Source organism: Uloborus diversus, chromosome 8, assembly GCF_026930045.1.
Source record: "Uloborus diversus isolate 005 chromosome 8, Udiv.v.3.1, whole genome shotgun sequence".
NCBI classification, from domain to species: domain Eukaryota; kingdom Metazoa; phylum Arthropoda; class Arachnida; order Araneae; family Uloboridae; genus Uloborus; species Uloborus diversus.
The window spans coordinates 101118356-101141570 of NC_072738.1; the positions used below are offsets into that span (position 1 = coordinate 101118356).

The 23215-nt window shown below is 32.0% G+C and overlaps 1 protein-coding gene across 1 annotated transcript in view; it reads left to right on the forward strand.

Annotated features, from left to right (window-relative positions):
* Positions 1-23215, forward strand: part of LOC129227341 (DNA repair protein RAD50-like) — a 101592-nt gene that overhangs the window by 60367 nt on the left and 18010 nt on the right. Inside the window, 9 exon segments of the mRNA XM_054861885.1 lie at positions 2764-2965; positions 4163-4192; positions 7106-7186; positions 7743-7801; positions 7961-8108; positions 8660-8787; positions 13501-13672; positions 16813-16951; positions 20113-20255. Of these exon segments, the coding sequence (XP_054717860.1) occupies positions 2764-2965; positions 4163-4192; positions 7106-7186; positions 7743-7801; positions 7961-8108; positions 8660-8787; positions 13501-13672; positions 16813-16951; positions 20113-20255 (1102 nt within the window).

Here is a 23215-nt window from a genome sequence, read left to right on the forward strand (position 1 = left end):
AAAGGTAAAAATTAAGCTAAGACTACACATGTGTTTAGTAAAAATGTTGATTCGAAAATTAAATGAAGTATTGATAAACTATTAAGGTTGAAGTCTTTTTTGACTGCTATGTATTGCTTTTTAGCATTATCCATTCAGATATTATTTTCCATCAGAACCTTTCCGAGGATCAGAACTGTGAGTGAATTGGCTGTCAAAAACTATTTTGTTGCTTCATCTAATTTTCTAGATATTCCTCAAAGTAAAGGATGGGTAAAACCACAGCAGAAAGATAGAGAGCAAATATAGTGTTTGAATCGATTTCAGAGGCAAAAGAAAGAATTCCTACAAAAATATCAAAGCATGATTACCGAAAATATAAGGGGATCAGCCAGACAATTAGACTCATTGGGATACCTAGTTGTTCCGCTTTTCCAACTAAAGCAGATGCTGTCAAAAGGATTAGGATATTTCCCCGAGCGATTGCAGAACTTGCCAACTCTCGCTTACTCTCAAAAACAGAAAGTACTAGGCAAAGGCAACAGCTATGATTTAAGTGTTGAAACTTTTTTCCTAAGTCAAAATTTATTACTGTAGCCTCCTGAAAAAAGAGGCATCTGACTTTAAATGATGAATGAAAGCTATAGTACCTGATTTCAAAATGAAATTCAATCTATATACTGGAACTGAAGGTATCGCAATTTTTACAGCCATTGTTAGTTTCAAATAGTTTTTTTCTGAAAGCTTAAGTAAATTATTTTGTACCTAGTTAAACCCGATAATTTTTTTATTTTTGTGTGTTAATGAACCAATCATTAATATTGGTTTGTTGCTGCCTATGCAAATTAAGGGCACAATTTTTATAACTCGCAACTAATTGTTTCTTCAATTGAAGCAATAATTATTATGTAAGTAGATCCTAATATATTTTCCAATCTTTTTATGGTTTCTGTTCTATTGTTAGTATGGAAACATATTTTTTTTTGAAGTGAAAAAATGGATTGAAACGTGAAAAAGAAAAGTAAATAAAATAAATGAAGAAATTGAAACTGACAAAAGCATGGAGGCATGGGAATTTTCAATAGTGATAGAAAAAAATTTTTAATTCAAATTGTAGACTTCACAACTCTGTCTTGGACTGAAAAGTCAGGAATCATGTGTTTCAAAATTACTTAAAATTTTGGGAATCAAAATATTGCTTGAATGTTTATATTTTTATGAACTATCTTGCAACGATACAACTAACGGTAACATAAGTAAAACTAATGGTATCTAAAATAAATATAATGGTAAATCGAGTTAATGAATGAAGATATATGGTGACTGTCTTCCAAAATTGTGTATCAAAATTTATTGCTGTATTTAAACAAAAAACTTTATATTACTTTCAAATGAAAGTGCAGTAAACTCTCGATAATCTAGGGGCGGTTCACCCGCAGCCTTTTACACTTTAAAAAAAAAAAGAAATATTTTTTTTTTGGCAATGGTTAACTAAACACAGATAAATCCACACATTTTAACTTAACAAATGCAAAATCTATTTTTAGACATTCCTATTTATTTCTTCCCCCTCCTTTCTTATGACATAATACCTAAGGTCACTGAAATCTGACTTGTTGAAACCCGATTTTTGATCTTCACTTCTTTCTGCTTCAGATCTACACTACTTACTGCTTGCTGCTTCAGATCTACACTACTTACTGCTTTACTGATTCAGATCTACACTACTTACTGCTTTAAACCTACACTACTTACTGCTTTACTGATTCAGATCTACACTACTTACTGCTTTAAACCTACACTACTTACTGCTTTAGACCTACACTACTTACTGCTTTACTGCTTCAGATGTACACTACTTACTGCTTTAAATCAATGCTACTTACTGTTTTACTGCTTTAGATCTACACTACTTACTGCTTTAGATCTATGCTACTTACTGCTTTACTGCTTCAGATCTGCACTACTTACTGCTTTACTGCTGCAGATCTGCACTACTTACTGCTTTACTGCTGCAGATCTGCACTACTTACTGCTTTACTGCTTCAGATCTGCACTACTTATTGCTTCAGATCTGCACTACTTATTGCTTCAGATCTGCACTACATACTGCTTCAGATCTGCACTACATACTGCTTCAGATCTGCACTACTTATTGCTTTCCTGCTTCAGCTCTGCACTACTTAATGATTTTCAGATGTATCCCACTCACTGAATTTAAATCTACACTACTTACACACATAAACAAGTGACTGGACCAGTCATGAAAAAGTTCTCTACCCATTCTGTGTGCATTTTTAATGTAACCTAGTTTTTTCTGCTGTAGGTAATCTGGTTGCACTATTTGCTTGGGTATGTGTAATCCGTTTGCAACAATTAACGATCCTTTTTTAGCTTTTAAATGCATTTTTTACTTACACCATTATTTTTAGCAACAGTTAAAATGTATGCGAATCTTATTGATATTTCTAAGCTATTGCATATACTAGCATTGAGTTTACCTAGTTTACGAATTATCTGTGAATTTGCTTTTCCGCGGTTACAGTGCTACCTTGTTTGGCGTATAATCGAGAGTTCACTGGAAGTTCGTTTTTTTATTTGTTTGTGCCAAAAGAGGGTAAGTTATATAGTTTAGTTTCATCAGTGGTTAAGTCTTTTTTTTTTCTTCAGTTTTTAGTTGCAAAATTAATTTTATTTCTATGTTAAAAAGTCGATCACAAGTAGAAGTATATGTATATCCTGCAGTTTTAAATGTGGAAATTTATTTCTAAACACACATTGCAGGAGATCTGTAAATCAGGAAGTTGAAACCACTCAGAAAGAAATAAATGATTATCGAGAGCATTTACAAGAGGTAAGGGGAAGGATAAATGATTTGAAAGCAAAGAAAATCAAAATGTCCAATGATTTACAAAAGAAAGAATCCTTGGTGGAGCAACTTGATACGTTAGGAAAAGAAAATTCATCTCTGATGGACGTTGTTAAGGTAAATATACAAGAAAAAAATTGTCTTTTAAAACGCTTATACATCTTTACTAAGAATAAAGCTCAAAGTCTGTCTGGATTTCTGTGATGTGCCTAGACCATTTGGCTGATTTTTATGAAATTTGGCACAAAATTAGTTTGTAGCATGGGGTTATTCACCTCAAAGCGATTTTTCGGAAATTTGATTTTGTTCTTTTTCTATTCCAATTTTAAGCCCATTTTTCACATAAGTTTGATTCTATGGGGGAGAAATATTTCATTCACATTTTTAAGTTTTAGGTCATTTGAAAACTTGGAATTTTCTGCGTAAGAGGAAGTCTGTTCGAAGTTTCTACTAGTATTAGGAGGGCTGTAGGAATCGTTTAAAGAAAACCAAAGTCAAAGAGCAATGCAGCTATAATGGAACTTATTAAGAGCAAAGAGGGACAAAATATTAAGGAAGTAGACCTGAAAATTTAAATTTTTAGTAATTTGGTTGGTAGACACTTTTTTTTTTGAAGCCACTTTTTTATCATTAGTAGCCACTTTGTCCATAATTTTTTTTCAATGAAAACAAAGAGACACTAAAAGATAAGTTGTGGAAGAAAATATTATCGTCTGAGGCTTCACTGCAGTTTCATTCAGCTACATTTCTTCTAGCCCCCAACACCTAAAGTGCTGTGTAAGCTTTTGTTCACATTTAGTAGTTTGGTATGATAGTTTATGAGGGATTAAGGTAGGAGAGTGAAACAAATAATTGCTTTTTTTTTAATCCGTTGGGGATACGGAATACTTTGCAAGAACTTTGGATCCTGTTTACATCACAAAGTGGGACAAAGTAAAAAATATTAGATTTCAGAAAAAGATCTATAAATTATTTGTGGCCAAATTAGTTTTGAAAAAAATATTGGTTAAGTATTTTATTTAGGCATTAAACTAAGACCTTTTGTTGCTAGAAGGCTAGTGATAAACAATTATTTTCAAGTCTAGCAAAGATCTATCGATTCAACAGAGTTGTAATAATTTAAAGCGTTGAACAATTTATAAGATCAAAGATCTGAATGATTATATATATATATATATATATATATATATATATATATATATATATATATATATATATATATATATATATATATATATATTTTAAAGCTTGAAAATTATATGTATGGATGATTCTCTCCTTTTATTTCACTTATATTTTCCTCTTTTTTAACAGGACGTGAAGTCTGAAATTTCATTATTGAAGGTAATTTTTAAAATTTACTTTTCTTCATGGTATTGTGATTTAAATCATGTCTTTTTGTCAAACGATGTAATGTTATCAAATATATGTCTGTTCATATGCTGAATTGTGTAATTTTATTGCCAACATTTTCAGCCTTCTCATGTATATTGTGCTAAAAAATAATTGTATGTTGTCTCAAACAGTTCCTTATCTAGGATTTCTTTTACTAATTTTTTTTTCATACTGAACATGAACTTTCATTTAAAAGTAGACCTGAGAATTCAAAGCTTTAGTTAGTAGCCAGTGGCCACTTTAGTTTAGTAGCCCCTTTTTTATTATTAGTTGCTATGTTAGCCAGCACTTTTTAATGAAAACATTGTCATATGATTCCTAACTGTAACTTTATGCATGTAAATATTTATAAGTAAAATAATGGAAATTTATTAATTAATATCACTTTTGTGAAAAAAAAATGAAGTGATGTATGATTTAGAAGGGCGGTGAACTGATCAATAAGGCGCTAGGACTGACTGAAGGGTCTTGGATTTGATGTAAGCAGGTCAAATATACTCCATGTTCCCTAATGGTGACTGCATTACATTAAATATGTTCTAGTCACTATGTTCTCTTAGTTCTCATTCCAAATAAATATCTCTGTTGATCTTGGATCGAAGAAATTGCTTTGCTCTTATTCTGGATAAAAAAACAGCTTTCTTCGAGACCCCATCCAACTGATTGAGCCACATGTAGTGATAGTTATGGGGGACCCTGGAGTGTTGTTGTTGACTTGTTCCTCCTGTCTAGCCGCAGGTTAGACCAGATCCATGAGCCCAAGAGTCTTCAAGAAATGGTACAACAGGAGAGGACTGCTATAGGTGTCCTTTCTATCAAGTCCTGCACATTATGATCCGGAGCTGCCTGCACCAATTTACATTTAGTACTAGTCTCATAAATTTTCTGACCTAAGTTAAAGGAAAGGCACTTGATGTGTCCACTTTCAAGCCTACTAATTATTTTTACGACTCTATTCGCCTTGATGGAAAGGGCATCACCTGATGCCTGCCTATTATACCATGGGTGAGTCAGAGGAGTCTTCCATAGCTCTTTTTCAAAATTTTCATTTTAGAACAAATTTCTGAGAAGGTCAAAGAAAATTCTTCTCAACACCAAATCTTCAGTGACACTTTCATTGGCTAAGAGGTCCGCTATGTCATTGCCAAAGAGACCAATGTGGGGTGGAATCCTTTGGAAGAATATCTCATTCAATGTTACTTCAAAAGTTCTTCAAGGATTGAAACAGATGTTTTGTCTCCAGCATTTGTCCAGTTTCTAAGATGTTGGTTAGCACTGGGGCTATCAGATTAAATCCATATTTTAGTAGAAGATGTTACCATCTTGATAATTCTGAGTGAGAGCTTCATCAATGGCAATTAACTCGGCTCTAAAAAGGGAACAGAAGCCTGGATTCCTAATTTTGAAGTTATGAGAGAAATTAGGGGCATTTATGAGAATGCCACTGCCACATGAGTTTCGGTCATTTTTGCTTCTGCCAGTATAGATTCGAGATGCAGCAGCTGGTATTTGATTAATAATTTCCAATGCAAGTTGATGTAGGTATTCAGGTGGATCTTGTGTTTTGAAAGTATGGGTTCCTATTTTTGGTTAAAAATGGACTCAAGGTAAGCCCTCCAGAGGGTTAAAGACGTTTTTCAAAATATGTTCTTCTACGTCCGGATTCAGTAGATTCATCGTTTAGATTCGAGAGAAAAGACTCTTTTTAGTCTCGGTCTGTTTGTCCAGTTTGTAAGATATGCAGATATGTGGTTATAAACTCCGTAACTGTAAAGTTTACAAAAATACTTTGAAAGTATTATGTTTCTTCTTAACCGAAGGGATTGATATCACTTTCCAAAAGAACTAGATCTGTGTGGCAGCTGTGTCTCATGCCAGTGATAATTCTTGCAGCCATTGACTGTACTCGAACCAGTTTTGCCAAATTAGTAGATGATGCACTGAAATAAATTTGAGAGCCATACTCTAAGACAGGTCTGATCAAAGAGGTGTATGTCAGTCTGAGAGTACCAGCATCCGTAGCCCAGTTTCTTCCAGCAATGTATTTCAGCAAGTCAAGTCCCTTTCTGCCTTTATTTATCACATAGTCTGTATGCTTGTTGCTAAGTATCTCAGGATCTAAAATGTAGCCCAAATATCTAGGGTGTTTTCCATAGGGATGAGATTTGCTTTCCATAGTAGTTTTGGGTTGATAATTGCGTAAATGTTGATTAGTGGGGAAAGAGCTAGAGACTGACTTTGATACATTAAAGTTCAATTTATGTTGCACAGCAAAGCTCTATACGTCAGAAAGGGTAGTATTAATCGTGCTTTCAATATGGTCGATGTCAGAGTTAGAGTTGCAGAGGATGATATCATTAGCAAAAAGCTACTACCTCTCACCTTCTAGAGATGATTTTCTCAATGCCGGCAATGTTAAGGATAAGAGCAAGAGACTACAAACTGGGCCTTGCAGGAGGAACTTCCTGTCTGAGCTTAAAAGTTTTAGATAAAGAGTCTCTAAATCTCACTCTGATCTCTCAATCTTTCAGAAAGTCGCAAATCCAAGATAGGGCTCTGCCTCTCAAATGCTAAAGGTCAAATTCAAATATCCATAATAATTTGACTAATGCAAATTTTTATTAACAATAGTTGTAAAAAGGTATAAAATATATTGTACATTAGGACATAAATCAATACAAAAAAAAAAAGAAAGAAAGAAAAAAGAATTAAACAATAACGGTTATAATTAATGTGAGAAATTTTAATTTGGATCGCCCCAAATAATCAGCGACATTGATTATGATTCTGATTGATTGAGAGTTTTTGTTGTATTAGAATTGAATAATTCATTTTTCTATTAAGTATTGTGTTTATTTTCAGGCAAAGTTGGATCAGTTAGGAAAGGATAAAGAAGCTGCTACAAAAGTAAAAGAAACTGAGCTTGAAATAATCAGAACTAAGGTACTTTGAATATTTTTATCAAAAACTTTGTCATTGGCTTCAAGATTATTTAGTCACCTACTTTTAATTTTTGTGATATTTTTTAGGAAATTCATTTTAATTTGGACGTTTACTTTATTGCAAATGGAAGAGGAAAATTGGTTTAAATTGATTTGTATTTTTATTAGTGAAATTTCAGTCAATAATTTGTTAAGATTTTTTAAATGAGTGTAAAAATGAGTATTTGAGAAATGATTGTAAGTTTTCTATTTATTTCTATTCTTCCAATTAATTATAATTAACAAATAATGTTCTACTCTACTCGCTATTGCACGTGTAAGGACAATTTTAAAAAGAAGTCTGATGGTTGAATGTATGTCCAAGAAAAACGTTACTTGAATGTTTACTTTGGCATTGTGATATTTGTTGATATGAAGAAAAAAAGAGCTTGTACTACTATGCATTGTTTTTTAATATTGCACGTGAAGTGTATTTCTTTGTAATGTAAGAAAATTGAATTGCTAGACGATTTATTTTGAAGATATCAGTATTTTAATAAATTTTGCTTTTGTTCTAGATCAAAGAAGAAGACAAAGAGATGGAAAACATAAACCAAATATCAAATGAAATTAATAAGTAAGAAATAAATAAATGTCATTCTGGAAACTCTTTAAATGTTAATAATAATTATTATTGTAAAAACTGGTAGATTTTTTATTCCTGTGTTGATGTAACACGAACGTTTCTTTGATATTTATGTTGAAATTTTTAGTTGAACTTTTAAATCTTTTATAGTTACATACATCAAGATAAAGAAAAGAAATTGATGTTGCATGAAGACAAATTAAACAGCATATCATCTGAAATTGAAATAAAAAATGATGAAATTAACAATTTAAATGGAAAAGAAAAAGAGCTGAATCAAGACATTACTTCTCAGAAAGTATGTTCTTTGTAATATTTAGCATGTGTTCAGTTACTGTATTAATATTCTTTGCATTAATGATATTTTGAATGTTTTCTACCATCTGTGCAAATTTCTTTACATTTGAATAAAAATGTTTTGCCCCTTGGAATTTTCACTGTAAATGTTTGTTGGTTTAGTTTTCTTACTGTTGCAGCAAGTGAGAACCTATTATATATGATGGATCACACGATAGGAACAATCTGTATTACTTTCTACAATTCATATAGGTGAAAACTGGAATATATATATTTTGTAAGTGCCCATTCCCCACAAAGAGGGTTCGTGCACTGTCCTCAAATGCTATGGAGCACCCCATTCCCAAGAAACGGAACCCTTAAACTTCCCTTTCTAGAACAATTCAGTGGTACAGTGTGAACCATGATTCCCCCCCCCTCTCCCCCAGGGCACCCCTGGATAGTTGATGTAACTGTTGTGTAATTATTTTTCTGTAAAATCATTCTTCAAAATATTGATAAGGTTATGATTCTTTTAAAAATTTATCAGCATGTTTTTTTACAATTTAATAGGAAAAGTACAGAGATTTGAAGGATAACATGCGATTGATGGAAGTATTAGAAAAAATCAGCAAACTACATTCCAAATGCCAAAATATTAAGGAGGAAATTGGTGGCTATAACATTCGAACATTATTAAGGTTTGTTGATGGATGAGAGTTTTTTTATTTAAGGATTTATTAATTTTTGTTTGTTTCTTAGTTTTATTGTAAAAATAAATATAACTTTGGCCATAGAATATTAATTTTCAGAATGTTTGTGTATGAGGCAGTGAGGAGCAAAGGGATGTAAGTGGACGTTTTCAAGTTTTGAGTAAAAGGACTATAAAGATAACTTCTTAGATTGACTTTCATTGATTTTTCCCCCTAAATCATGCAGGGTTGCCACGCACCGGGAAAACCTGCAATTGTCTGGGAAAGTGAATAGGGCCGAAAATGATCAGGGAAATGTCGGAAAAGGAAAAATAACATGCATTTCTGGAAATGTCAGGGGATTAATCATTCTTAGTTAGCACAGTGCAATATGATGTCAAGAATAATTTCTTTCAATCTTATCTTTCCCGCTGCCATTCGTTCGTGTTGTTGTTCCGGGCTTTCTCCCTCTCTGGCATTGGCGTGCCATAGCATATGAGGGACATGTGCAGAAGGTATGTTTTGTCTTCGTAGTTAATGGGCTCTGTCTGAAGGTTACTTTTTTACGTCCCACAATTCTGAAGTTATTACTATTTTGAGTATGCAGCACATTGAGCACATTGTTTTGTCTGCGAGTGGGTCAGAAGTTTTTAATGAGGTGCAATAATCTTTTCATGTTTTATATTATTTCTTTAAATTTAATTAATGAAATCATTTTCTTCTAAACAGTTTTATTCTGTAAAATTTAGCTCATTAGCCAATTTTAAATATTGAAGTTTCCTTTTTACAGGAGTATCGCTAATCTTTTAGTATTTTGGTAGTGATCTTTCATGACTATTTCAATGAGCTTATTTTCTTTCAAAATAAAAGTAATCCGATTGAAAAAAAAATCTGCACATCAGAGAGTTTTGTGATTAATGCTCAAAATTTTACTTTATGACAGGGGTACCCAAAGGAGGATTATAGTGTAAGCTGTGCCATCAAAATGTTTGGGGGATTTTAATTTTTTTATTTAAATTTGTTTGATTCAAATTCATTTATTGATTTATTTTTATTTAAATTATTTTCATTTTATTTATTTTTTGTGTGTATTTCATTGGCGAAGCGCAGAACTTTTTTAAAAATAATAATAATTAAAAATAAATAAATAGGTAAATAAAAGGTATTAAATAAATAAATAAAAGAGGGTTAAAAATAAAAAAGTGCAAAGGCGTTCAGAAATATTTGAGGGGGGGGGGAGACCTTGTTCATGAGCAACAAATAGGGGAAATATGTTGAGCTGAAAGATGCATGATTTTTTCACGGGCCAAAGTCTAAAAGTGCATTGAATGTACTGAACTGGAGGGGTGGAAGGCAATAATTGAAAAGGTTTCGGTTTCATAAGTTTTTAGTTCAGACTATTGTTAGCAATTAATTTTTTTTTGTGATACGGATGTCACAATTGCTTATTTGACTGTTCTTTCCTCTTGATGTAAGCAGGGTTGTTTGAATTAAACCACGTTGGTTTAAACCAATTGGTTTTTTTAAAAAAACCATGCGGTTTTTTTAAAAAATGGTTTAAAAAAAAAAAAAAAAGCCAAAAAAAAAAAAAAAAATCCATTTTACAGGTTTACATTGATTTCCCCACACATATTGAATAAGAAACAAATTAGGATTGGAAAAAGCTTCAAAGCTAGTCTTTTTGTTCAAGGCTTTCAACTAAATGAATTTTTTCTAAAGATTGTTGGAGAAAACAACGCTTCTTTTGGTTTAAAGCAAAATATTTTTAATCTGTTACAAACAAAAACTGTAAAATTACATTTATAAATAAATATACAGGGTGTCTGAAAAGTCCTTGACACATTTAACCTAAAATACCATTGTTATGTGTCAAGGACTTTTCGGACACCCTGTATATGTAATGTATTCAACTCATTTCAGAAATATGTGTATAAATCTTTTTACAATTACATAAAATCAACTTCACACCACAATAACATATGCATAAATACATAGCAACTTTTGCGTTATAAATTAATATTATTTTTATTTTATTTAGTACTTTGAACAAAAAGCAAGTTTTGAAGCTTTTCCAGAACCTAATCAATTTTTGAGTAATGAATGATATCTAAATGACGAAGCACTGCACTTTTCTGAAGCTGGTTTTAGTAATGTTGAAGACTTTTAAAGACTGTTGCATTGCATTTTTCAAATTCTTTTTCCTGGCTTTTCCACCACTCAGTCACTGTTGCAGAAGATATAAAGTTTTTGGCAAAAATTTTTTCTTGAAATAGAATTTGCTACACATTTATTTGTTCTAAAGAGTTTGCATTTAATATTTTTTAAACTTCAATGCTGGATGCAACATGTATGCCAGTAAATAAGCTGTAATTTAAGCCATGTTACACCAAATTTTGTATTTTTGATTTGGTTCTTTGTTTTAGCGATAGTCCGTATCTTTTCCAAGTTTTTCCAAAATAAGAAAGGAGTCGAATATAAAGCAGTACTTTTTTTTTAAACTTTGTCAGTACAACAGCAATCGATTTTTTGACTGTTCAATCATGTACTGTTGTACATTTTGCTTTACTTCAATATTTGCGACATTGTGTATATAAAAATCAGCGTTATGTAAGATCAGAAAGAAAAAATATGAAAATTGTTCTTTTGAAAAGATTATGCTTAAAAATATAACTTTTACCTTTATTCGATAATTATTCATATTATGTTGGTTTTATAAAGTTTTTTCTTGGATCTTCATTATATTTTATCTTAACCTGCATTACAACCACTTCTTGAAGTATTTCGTATCATAAAGGGTCTATATATACATGCATACTAATATGTTAATCAAGTCAAACATTTCAATCAATATTTCCCCCCAGAAAGCTATTTTAATTATTTAATTTAGTTACAAGATTTTGTTCTTATCTCTTTAATTAATCAAGAAATCAGGTATAATGTGACTATTAAATAACTGTTAATTACATGGAACCTTCCGAAAATTGTTTTTCTCGCAAATAGTATTTAAACCAAAAAAACCTGGTTTAAACCAAAAAAAGTTTTTTTTTTTTTTGATTTTTTGAAAAAAACGTTTTTTTTAACCAACCCTGGATGTAAGGCAGTGGCTCCTCCGGATTGAAAAGAAGATATGCTACATTTACGTTATTTCATAGTTCTTGGCTATAAGGATTTCTTTCACTTTTGTTAGTAAAAATTTTTGATTATTTCAGCTTGAGTAAATTAAATTTGGTAACCATTGTTCGTATAGTTTGAAAATAAGGTAAGTTTTATCAAAATTTGAGATGCATATATTAATGTTGCAAAAAGAAGCTGGATATCGATAACCTGGAATTTTTCTCAAAATCATCTGGAAAACCTGTAAATGTCAGGGAGTTGAACTTCTGTGGCAACCCTGTCATGCTGTACAGCAGCACCTACCAGGGCTACTAGTACCATTTCTTGCCCCAAGACAGAGGAGGGGTTCACCTATCATTTGTGCTGGTTATCTCCAAATTTTTAATTTTGCCACTTACATGCTTTTGCTTCTCACTGCCTCATATGTACCTGCAACAGTTTGACAGTCTTCTGATATTGGTTGTGATTTTATCAATTGTTCCTTTAGTACTACAGGTTTTTCCTGTTGAGGGAGTTTTCTATACATTTGATAATTTTAATTTCTTACAATAGTTGTGAGTGAAATAAATTTGTTTATAGTAGTTTTGTAATTATTTTCATTCATAAATTCTTTTATATTTAAATATTCGCATCTATTTTATAAAATCTACCTTACAAGTTTTTAACTCGTTCAGTAGGGATATTTTTGCATCATATTTGTACTTTATTTAGACCAGCATTTCTTAATTTCTTTGATAGGTGGAACCCTTTTGAATATCGACATTTTTCATGAAACACATGATCCTTTTCTTAGTATTATAGTTTGATGCAACATAGTTTAATTTTTAAATTTTAATGACCTGGATGGCACCAATTTTTACTTTAAGAATAAATCCCTTATACTGGACCATATGCATGAAAAGTGCATTCTCATGTCATGTTCAACACAAAATCTGTTGTACTATTCATTTCTTGTCGACACCCTCTCATGAGTAAAAAACTATTCAGTTGCAAATGAGCAAAATAATAATATAAGTAAACTAATAATAATAATAGTCATTGCAATAATAAGCCGCTTGGTGAATTTCAAGAATGTTTATCTTTTAAAATGCACCAGGTGTCTATTAAACAGTCTTAATTAAAATTTGTTGTGCAAAAAAAGATAAGTATCATTAGAAAAAATTGTATTTTTATAATGACGTAGTTGAAGGCCATAAATTGACAACAAACGGTTTTAATCCACTATTCAATATGACATTTTCTCTGCTGTTCATTTGGAGAATACTGATTAAACGCTAAACTTATACCTTATTTTTTAAGTGACCAATTTGAATTTGGGGGGGGGGAAGTCCCATGGAACCCTTGATGGATCTTAACGGAACCCTGGGCTTCCGTGGAACACAATTTAAGAAATGCTGGTTTAGACTGAAACACAGCCCCATTTGGAAAAAAAAAGGTATTAATGCAATCAAGAATGAGGCAACCATAGAAATATTAAGTGGCATTTAGTAATCCATAACATTATGTTATTTATTGATGTAAAAGTTTCTCTGGCCATTTTCTTATGCTTCTCTGTTGTCTATTAAAATTGATCTTGGTCTTAGTTTCTAATATATGATTATTTAATAGCGATGCTGATAGATTAGCTCGAGAAGAAAAGTCTTTAACAAAAGAGAAAGATGAATCTGCTGGACGAGAAAATGCTCTTAGGGACCAGATCAAGACTTTGAAGAAGCATTTGCAAGATGATATGTTTAAAGATGCTGATAAGAAGCATAATGATAAATGTATTGAACTAAGGGTGAGTTGATAATTTTTTGTGGAGTAAAACATTTTAATGAATTATTTGTTTTCTTTTCATGACTTGATTCTTGGTTGAAATATTTAACGAGTCATTTACATCGCTTAACATTCTATTTTCAAAACTTGCATTTTTTTCTTGTATACTTAAATTACTTTGTTTCCATTTCTTTGCCGAAGAAGGCGGTATGTTTCTAACATTTCTCAAGACACTGTTGTATGTCTAAGGTAGCTACTATAGGTAAACAGTGAATTGACAGTTACAGTTAGCTATAACACTGAATCATTTGAAAATTTAGATATTAGAGTATTACTTGACCTCTTTAAGACTTTAATTATTTTGTGCTGTAGGAAATTGTTCCTCAATTATATTTTTGCTATACAACTTGTGGTATTTACTGATATCAAATTCTAACATATCTTTCCCCATCCACTGTCATCAATTCAACTCTTCACTGGTTGGTCTGGGGGTGATACTTTTAGGAAGGGGGTTTTCTGTGGTGGTTTGGCAACGGAAGTAAGGAGGAAAAAAGCAGAAGGTGGATAGAGGCTGAAAGAAGAAAAAAAGCGTGAAGCCATGTGGGGAGGGAGATAAAAATCCCAAGGTTTGTAAAGGAAGTGTCCTACCAAAAAAAATATGGAAGAGGCTAGCACATATAAGGCATAGAAAAGTTGAATAAGAACCAGAAAGACCCCCTTGAAATAGAATTATCCTGATGCAGTCTGATTACAGAGTGAAACGTGGAGCTAGGGGTGGCCATTGTGTGGAAAGTCACACAGGAGAGTATTCTGGTGTAACCTACCAAGTTGCCTCCTTACCCAAGCAGAACCCTCCTTATAAGGTATGACATTTGCAAATTATAACATTAAGAAAATAATGAACTGCCTAAATGACTGAACTGCCATAGATTTGAATCATAATTTATGTACCCCTTGTAAAATTTGTGTAAGGTTGAGACCTCTTTGTCCCCTTTTTTTATTGAAATCAATGTATGATGGAAAATAAATGTTTGATGGATTCCCTCATCTGACTGAACCTGTTTCAAATAGTGGATACACAACGCAAAGTTTTTAAATTTGTAATATACATTGCTTAGAATTAGAACAACACATTCAAAATTCTCTAAACTTGTTTTAAACATTTTTCTATTTTCAAGCTGAATGAAATCTCTTAACTAGTGTTTGACTTTTATTTGAACACTTAAAAGGACACTTGTTCCCCAGGATCAAGTTTCTTGCTGACTGAGATAAAGTCTCCTTGCATGAAGGACACTTGACCATTTAACACGAGAAAGACTGCATTTTCTGTATGCCTAGAAAGACTAGCAGCGGTCATTTTGACCGCCATACTTAATAGATTGGAATCTAACAAGTATTTTCAACCATGCATGTGTTTGTTTTCAAAATTACCTAAATATCGCAATATATTGTACATTACTATCTTTTACTGTACTGTACTGAAATACTCAAAGTTATCACTTTGCCTGCATATGAGCCATAAACAGCTTTTTTTTTTTGGCAATCAGAACAAATGTTTGTAGATTTATTTCTGCATTTTTTCATTTGACACTCTTCTAACCTTTTTCTGAGGTAGAGACTTTATTATACATGTATGTAGCAAAATTGATCTGTTGAGGTGACTTGAAGAAAAAGGAGAGTTCTGTTTTTGAATTTTTCTCCTTTTTTTCGGCGTCTGACTCTTTTTCCCCTTTTATTTTACTGGTTTCTATATCTTGCACATCAATTTTTATTAGTGAGGTTTCTCCTGATTTTGAATTTCCACTGCAAATCTAGTATTTTTTCGGAAAATCTAGGTTCCAAAAAATGTTCGCAACAATCTAATGAAATTAGGTTATTTTCATCGCTAGGAATATATTCCTCTTCAGAAAAGTCAGACTGTTCATCCGAACCAGAATATGTTTTAGATAATCTGCAACAGTTTCAGGAATTCATGTACTGATAAGCTTGTCAATGAATCCTATATTCAAGTGCTACTGCTAAAAAAAGTTTGTGTGAATATGATGTGACTGCGCACTTTACCATCAATGAAGGGAAAAAAAAGGTCAATGTTTCAAGAAAATCACTTGTTTTGGTGCACAAAGAATTCCAGCACAAATTTTTGAAATCCACCTATGAATATCTACTTCTTTTAAGACCCAAAATAATTTCACGTGTCTAGTCACATGCTTTTCAAATTTACCTTTATCAACATTTCCCCTTGTGCATATAGCAGAAAAATGAAACCATGCGACCAGCAGGTGTTTCGAATTTTCCTAACAGTTCAGAAAATTAAACCTGACCAGCAGGTGCGACTCAAGCCCAAAAGAACGTTACACACCCTGACAACTAACAATAGTCCATAGTACACACATCTGATAAGAGAAAAAAGAAAAAAAATACTGGATGCATGAAGAAAGGTTCATTCAGCGGTCAAAATGACCTTAGTAAGTCTTTCTAGGTATAAGCATTTATTGCGACTATAAAAATAGGCCTAAAAAAATAAAACTTACTGTTGTAAGATCTTAATAAATAGTTAGGAATAGTCAATGAAGGAAAAATAGTTTGAAAATTAAACGCAGCAAATATGAGCTATTTGAAAACTGTTTGCGGTCAAACTGACCGCTTCCGTCTTTCTAGGGTTGACCTATTGTTAGTTTTTTAAAATAATATTTTATTCTAATTTATAAATATAAGAAATGGCATAGAATTTTGATGGGCTAAAGACTTTAAAATCTTTAATGTCAAGTCATTTAGTTCCATTGATTTAAATAAAAGCTTTCAGCTCCAACAAAATAGGGAATCAACTGTTCCCAGTCTACACTATAGAAAACAGTTTTGCTATTTAATCATACCATGTCTGATCTTATGTATGATGAAAAAATGTTTTAATTCATACTTATGCTAAGCAATTCTCATCAGTATATTTCAAGCTGTATATGCCACAATAAATGTTCATTTTGCATTTTAGCATGATTTTTTTTTTTTAATTCATAGAAAGCAGGCTGTTAATATGATATTGTACCATTTTTACTGTAACCGTTTGCCATTACCATTGTTAATCATTAATTAACCATTTTACCATTTACTAGTAACTAAATTACCATTTTTATAGTAACTTTGTATTTTCCCTCCATGTAACAGACTACACAGCTGGTGTGTGATGACCTGAATAAGTACTATACAGCTTTGAATAGAGCTATTATGAGTTATCACAAATTAAAAATGAATGAAATCAATAAGATTATCAAAGATTTATGGATTAAAACTTATGCAGGAAGTGGTAAGTAAAATGTTATGTCTGGAACATGTTTTATAATAAAGAGCCAAACAAAGAAATATTTTTATTATAATGTTAATTTTTTAGCAGTTAACTTAATTATAAGTGCAATAATTAATTTACTCTTCATGTATATTTTCCCTAATTAGTAATTAAACCATGAAATTTGAATTGAATTATTCTTTAATTTTTAAAGTAAAGAGTGATAAAATTATAACTTTTAGCTTTGATTTTGAAGCACATTTTGTTCTAAATTTTAGTCATTATTAATCTCTTCTGGCCATAAGCTATGATTGTTGCAAAGCAAACCCTGTGCTTGGTATCTTTTGATTGTATCTAAAATAGTTATGATCACCAAGCTTTTTTTTTGCAAACTACCTTTAACTAATTTAAAGTTATAATCTCATTTACAAAAAACAGCAAACTTGCCTATTTTCCGTTTTAAGTTGCCAAGTATGGCAACCTTTCCTCAGGTGTGCACAGAAATTATGTCAACAGAATAATATAGAGAATAATGCTGTCCCCCTCCAGCTTCTCATCAGCATTTGCAACCATAAGCTGGGCTTCAAGTATATTTCTTCACTTGCATGTGAGATCAAATAAATATCAAGTGCTTTAATGACCAGCAATACTTCAGCTATGAGCTATGTGTTAGGTTATTGAAGGGAGGGGAGTCTCCCATGGGCGCCCATTTGCAAAATTATAAGGGTGGGCTCATATATTTCAACCATGGTTTAGCAGGATATCTTCCCCATGGAAGCAGATTAGAGTCATTAAAATTTGGCACTTTTTATAACTTATTCATTAATGGCTGGAGATGAAATAATTTCACATTTTTGCAATGAAAAAAGTACTAAAAGCAAGAAAGTTCTAATTTCTAGGGGGGGGGGGGCTTGACCCTCCCCCCCTTGTTTCCCTTTATGGGCGCCCTTGGAGTCTCCTCTTGGAAATCAACAAAAATCTGTCTGGAAGTATATTTTATCTTATTTATTTTGATTTTTAGTTCATTTATTTCTTAATTTTCCTTGGGGGATCACATGTTTATGTGCACATATAGAGGAGCTATCACTGAGAGAAGCTAAGAATACATCATACTTGATTAAAGAATTTTCCTGATTTAAAAGTGACTGTCCACCTTGCCACTTGCACCATGCAATGTGACCCTTAATTATTTATAGCAAATAATTACAGTCAGAGGTGGCGAGTGGGGCTTATAAGTTCGTGGGCAAATTTTTTTAGGCAGCTGTAAGATTATTTTTGGCCATCTTGAGTGGGGAGGAGGGCTTCTGATGCTCTTTGCGTAAATCTTTTGAAATTGTAGTTTTAAAAAGGCCGTTTTTGTAGGGTTTGTCAACCTTTGTGGAACAAAAAGGAGTTTCAAGGGTTGTCCCCATATTTTTTTTTCATTTCTTAAATAAAGTCTAATTACTAGTAACAATAATATAAACGAAGAACTTTGAACTGCCTTTGGTAATGTAAGGATAAGGAAGGCTCTTCCCGGAAAAAATCTTAAACTGATGTTTTAAAGATGCAAATTAAATCTATCTTTAGCAAACTTAGAGCAAGGGGTTTGGGGTTCGCTCTCAGAAATTTTGCAAAGTTTAAAACGTTATTTCATACTTCTCTTTTGTTGACTTAAGGAGGAACGAAAGGGTTCGGATGTTCTCCTAGTTTTTTTTTTTGAACTGATGAAATCCTAAGAACTCGGTTTTGAATTTCCTTTGGGGATTTCACAAAAAAATCTTCGGATTTTTTCCCCCCTTTTTTTCTGAATTGGAGTCTTAAAAACGCAGTTTTACGCGATCTAAGAGATTCTTTTCGTGATCCCCCCCCCTCAAACTGGAGTCTTTATAATGAAAATTTAGGTTATCTTTGAGTTTAAAGAAAGGAAGAAGTGTGCTCGGAGATTTTCTCCCTTAAAATTTTCGAAATTGAAGTTTTGAAAACTGAATTTTTTTAAACAATATTTGGTGACTTTCAGGAAATCTCATGTAGGATGGTTTCAAATTTAATTCTTAACGTTGAGGAAACCTTTGGCGATGAAAAAAGTGCGGGGGCAGTCTCCCTCCCCCTTGCCCCCCGAATCGCCGCCACTGATTACAGTTAAGTTTCAAATGTCTGGCCATTTGCCGTATGTACTCTTGTACATTTAATATTTTCAAAACTTTTTTGTAACTGCTACAAGTGATTTTTGCATATGTTGTAAACTAATTGTTGAAATTATTCCAGTCTGTTAGAACTCTGGAATTGCTGCAAGCAATCTGTGTCTTTCACTTTTTTATTTCATGTTGCCAATGAACCACCATTAGCAGATTTACCCCTCCTTAACACTCTCATTATTTTAAAGAAAAAAGTCCTAAAAGTGCCTTTTAAAAAAAATTCAAGATAATTGTGTCAAGATGGTATATAGTACAATATATGCAATCATTTTGAATTTTAATATTTTTTTTTATCTTGAAATTTAAATTTTAATATTTGAATTCTTTATTATTTAGTAATAAATTAGGTGAAGCCAAGATTCGTGATTATTGAGATTACATATTGGTTTTCCAGTTATCAAGGAAAATTAAAAAATACTGGTTTCAAACATTAAAACAAAACTTTATTAAACTTATGTATCATTTTTATGAGTATTAAAAATCTTTTCTTGTATGATAAATTACAATGCATGAGATGCAAAGGCCAACATCACAATCAGGACAGTAGTACTGTCATTTATACTAAATTTAGTCCAATTTACTTTCTGACTCTGACTGCATAATGTATACAGTTTTACAAGATATTTTATTGCACAACACAAACCACAAGTATTCACAAAGAGCATAAGTAGCTGAGCGTAAGTATTCAAAGTACATATTAAAAATACATATATTTAGATAGTGCTGATTTCTAATTTTAAATAAGCTTTATCCAGTTATATTAAAAATAGTTTGGTGTAACCATCTAGTGTGTAAAATAAGAAATACTTAAAATTCTAGTTACTAGAGATGATTATACTTAAAGCTTTCTGGTGAGTTACTTTTGAACACTTAGCCTGGGAAAAATATGGACATAAAAGCTCACCTTGGGATTTTGATGGGACTGTAAGGGAAGGGATAAATGGTTTAAATTTTTGTTGCATGTGTAATTATTCTTTTTCAAATTATGAATTGATTATATTTTAGACATTGATTATATTGAAATTCAGTCTGATGAAGATGAAGGGGGTGGACTTGACAAAGCTAAGAGGCAGTACAATTACAGAGTTGTTATGTTTAAAGGTAATACACCTACTGACATGAGAGGACGGTGCAGTGCTGGGCAAAAGGTAAAACTGTAGACCTTAAATTTTGACTATATTTCATTTTTGAATAAAAAGCATGTTTTGTTATAGTCACGGCCATAACCAGATTTTTGTTTCGGGGAGGGTTTTCCCAAACACATTTCTTGTGAAGTCTATATGATCAATAAAATTTGATTTCATTTGTATATTCTATTGATTTTTGTTACAACAGGTTTTTAAATGATGTGGTACTGCATTAAGGGCATTAGCATGAGCAAATACATGTAAACGATGATGTACTTATTAAAGAAAGGAAAAAAAATCTGATGTGTACTCTACATGCTTCAATCTTGTTAAATATTTGATGTCTTTTTAACAACTCAAAAGAATAGATGCTTGTACTCATATACTTGCATACAGAGTAATGCTTATTAAATCCTTATTTTTCTTTTATTATAAAATATGTTACATATAGAGTTTGACACTTTCAATTTCAAAGAATTTTGATATTTTTTGTCAGCGTTAGGTATTTAAAATTTGAAGGAAGACACTATTGTTTTGTATGAAAGGATGTTTGCAATAACTACAATAAAAATAAGTGCTGTAGATAAAGCACTGAGTTTGTACAATTATTCAATAATAATAATTACATTTTTCAAATGAAATTGAAAAAATAAATACAGTGAAGCGCTGCTTATACTTTTATCTTTTATATGTTTTTAAATTTGGTCCCTGCAGAGTGTAATATTTATTAACATATACCTATTATACGTTTTTTTCATTTATATACTTTATTTGTACACTCTCCTCAGAAAAGTATAAAGGGTGCTTCACTGTAAATAAAAATTGTAATGATAATATTTTTAATAAATCAAGTGTAATAAAAAGTATTTTTTGAAATATTTTTGAAAAATTTCCGAGGGAGTTTGAACCCTAAAAACCCACCCCTTAAATATGGCCATGGTCATAGAGTATTTTATTTGTAAATTTTTTCCTGTTTATTAATGCATTGATGTAAATTTGCATTTTTGATGTGTAAAGCTTTTTTAAAAATAATCTTGTGCCATCCTGTTTATTTGTGTTATCAAAAAAAAAATGTATTAGCATGCTTGAGGGGTAAAAAAGATTGTTAGTCCTCACAAAAACTGGTATGCTTGTTAGCATACGTTATGTGTACAGTTTGTATCTATTTTTTAATTTAGAAAACGTTTTGGTCATCATTTATTTAAACCTATAATCACTCCATAAATACACAACTTCAAACATTTTTATTTCACTTTATGTTACATTGACTCTACCAATGTGACTTCTTTCAATGATGTTACATGCATGGTAATAAATCTGGTCACAGTTCTATTTAAAAAGGATATTTATATTCTATTTTATTTCAAAATTATTGCATATTACCAAAATAACCTAAATATATCTTAAGAAAATACGATGTTTGTGTCTGGTTCATTTCTCTGGAAAATGGTCTTCTTCTTCTTCAAGAATTAGGCATAAACCCTGTTCTGGCTTCTTGGTCGCCCCACCGCTTCCTGGGCCTACCATGGTCTTGTTTGCCCCTTGGTCTGTAATAAAAGGCTGCTCTTGGAAGTCTCCCTCGTGCCATACGTCGAACATGGTTTTTCCAATCGTTACGATACTCCGTAATTTTTTCATTGAGGCTGAATATCTGTAATTCCCTTCGAATAGAAATGCGAAAAGAAAATGGTAAAACCTAGAAACAAAATTTGGTTAACAGATGTAGTTTTTGCCAACAACTCAGGGCCTGATTTTTGATAAACTAGAAAAGAGGTATTCAATGTTTTATGTGATTTTTTTTTTTTTTTTTTGCACTTTTTATCCAATTGAGCCAGGACAAATTGTTGTTTAATTTAGCATAGCAAATAATGAAAGCTCAATTTAACTACAATCCAGGCCTATCATTTCGATGTTTTCCGGAAGGGAGGGGGGTCGAAGGGTGATACTCAATGCAAATAATGCCGAAAAATCGTCAATTGCTCCTTCCTGGGCCCCATAACTAACTTCTCTGCTGCTATCTACATGTTAAGAGTGTAAAAATCAAATGTTCCCCAAGATTTCACTTCAAGTTAGACATAAATATATGTTGTTATCAATCGTGCACTGTATCTGGACCTGCTACAATTTTAAAACTGTCTAAAATTTTCAATCTTATAGAAATAGATAAATATGGAGATTTTTAGATAAAGGGATAAATAGATATACATAGATGGTCAAATATAGAAAATGCTTTCTTGAAATTAATAGATTAATTATAGGTATAGATTGATAAAAATGTGGAGATAGATAAGTGTAGATATTGCTTTATACAAAGAGAGAGGTTGATAGATAGATAGATAAATAGCTATAACAATAAGATATACAAAGCTACAGTTAGTAGCCCGGTCAATTTAGACATAAAAATAGTGATCAAATAACAAAAATTCCGGGAAAGCTAAATTTTTGTAGGGACCTTGGGCTTACTATTACAAATAAGGTGCCAAAAGTCCCCATCGATCCCATGTGCGCTAAAAAAGTTATTCGGGGTCAAAGGTCAAAATTTTAGGTTTTTTGGATTTTTCTCAAAAACGGTAAGTTTGATCGAAAAGTACCTCAGACCAAAGTTGTAGATCTCAAAATTCTCAATAAAAAAGGTCCTCATGATTTTTTCTCCAAGACCAAACCATTTCCCAGATATTGCCTACTCTCAAAAGACAGCCAGTCATTTACAGAATCCCCTCTACTTGCATGGCCTTGAAAAACATCTGGCTATTCTAGTCCGTGTGGCATCGTTCACGTACCCAAAGGGGCCGGACCTACTAAGGGCATGGGCGCACCCCTCAATATTGCGGAGCCCCCCCCTAAAAAGCAAGAGCCCCCCTCCAAAAACTGAGAAAAATACCCCTCAAAACAGCCCCCCTTTAAATGTGTTTTGAGCTCTCAAACTGTAACCACATTTCATACAATAAAACATAGTTTGGCTGGCGAGTCGCATTATTATC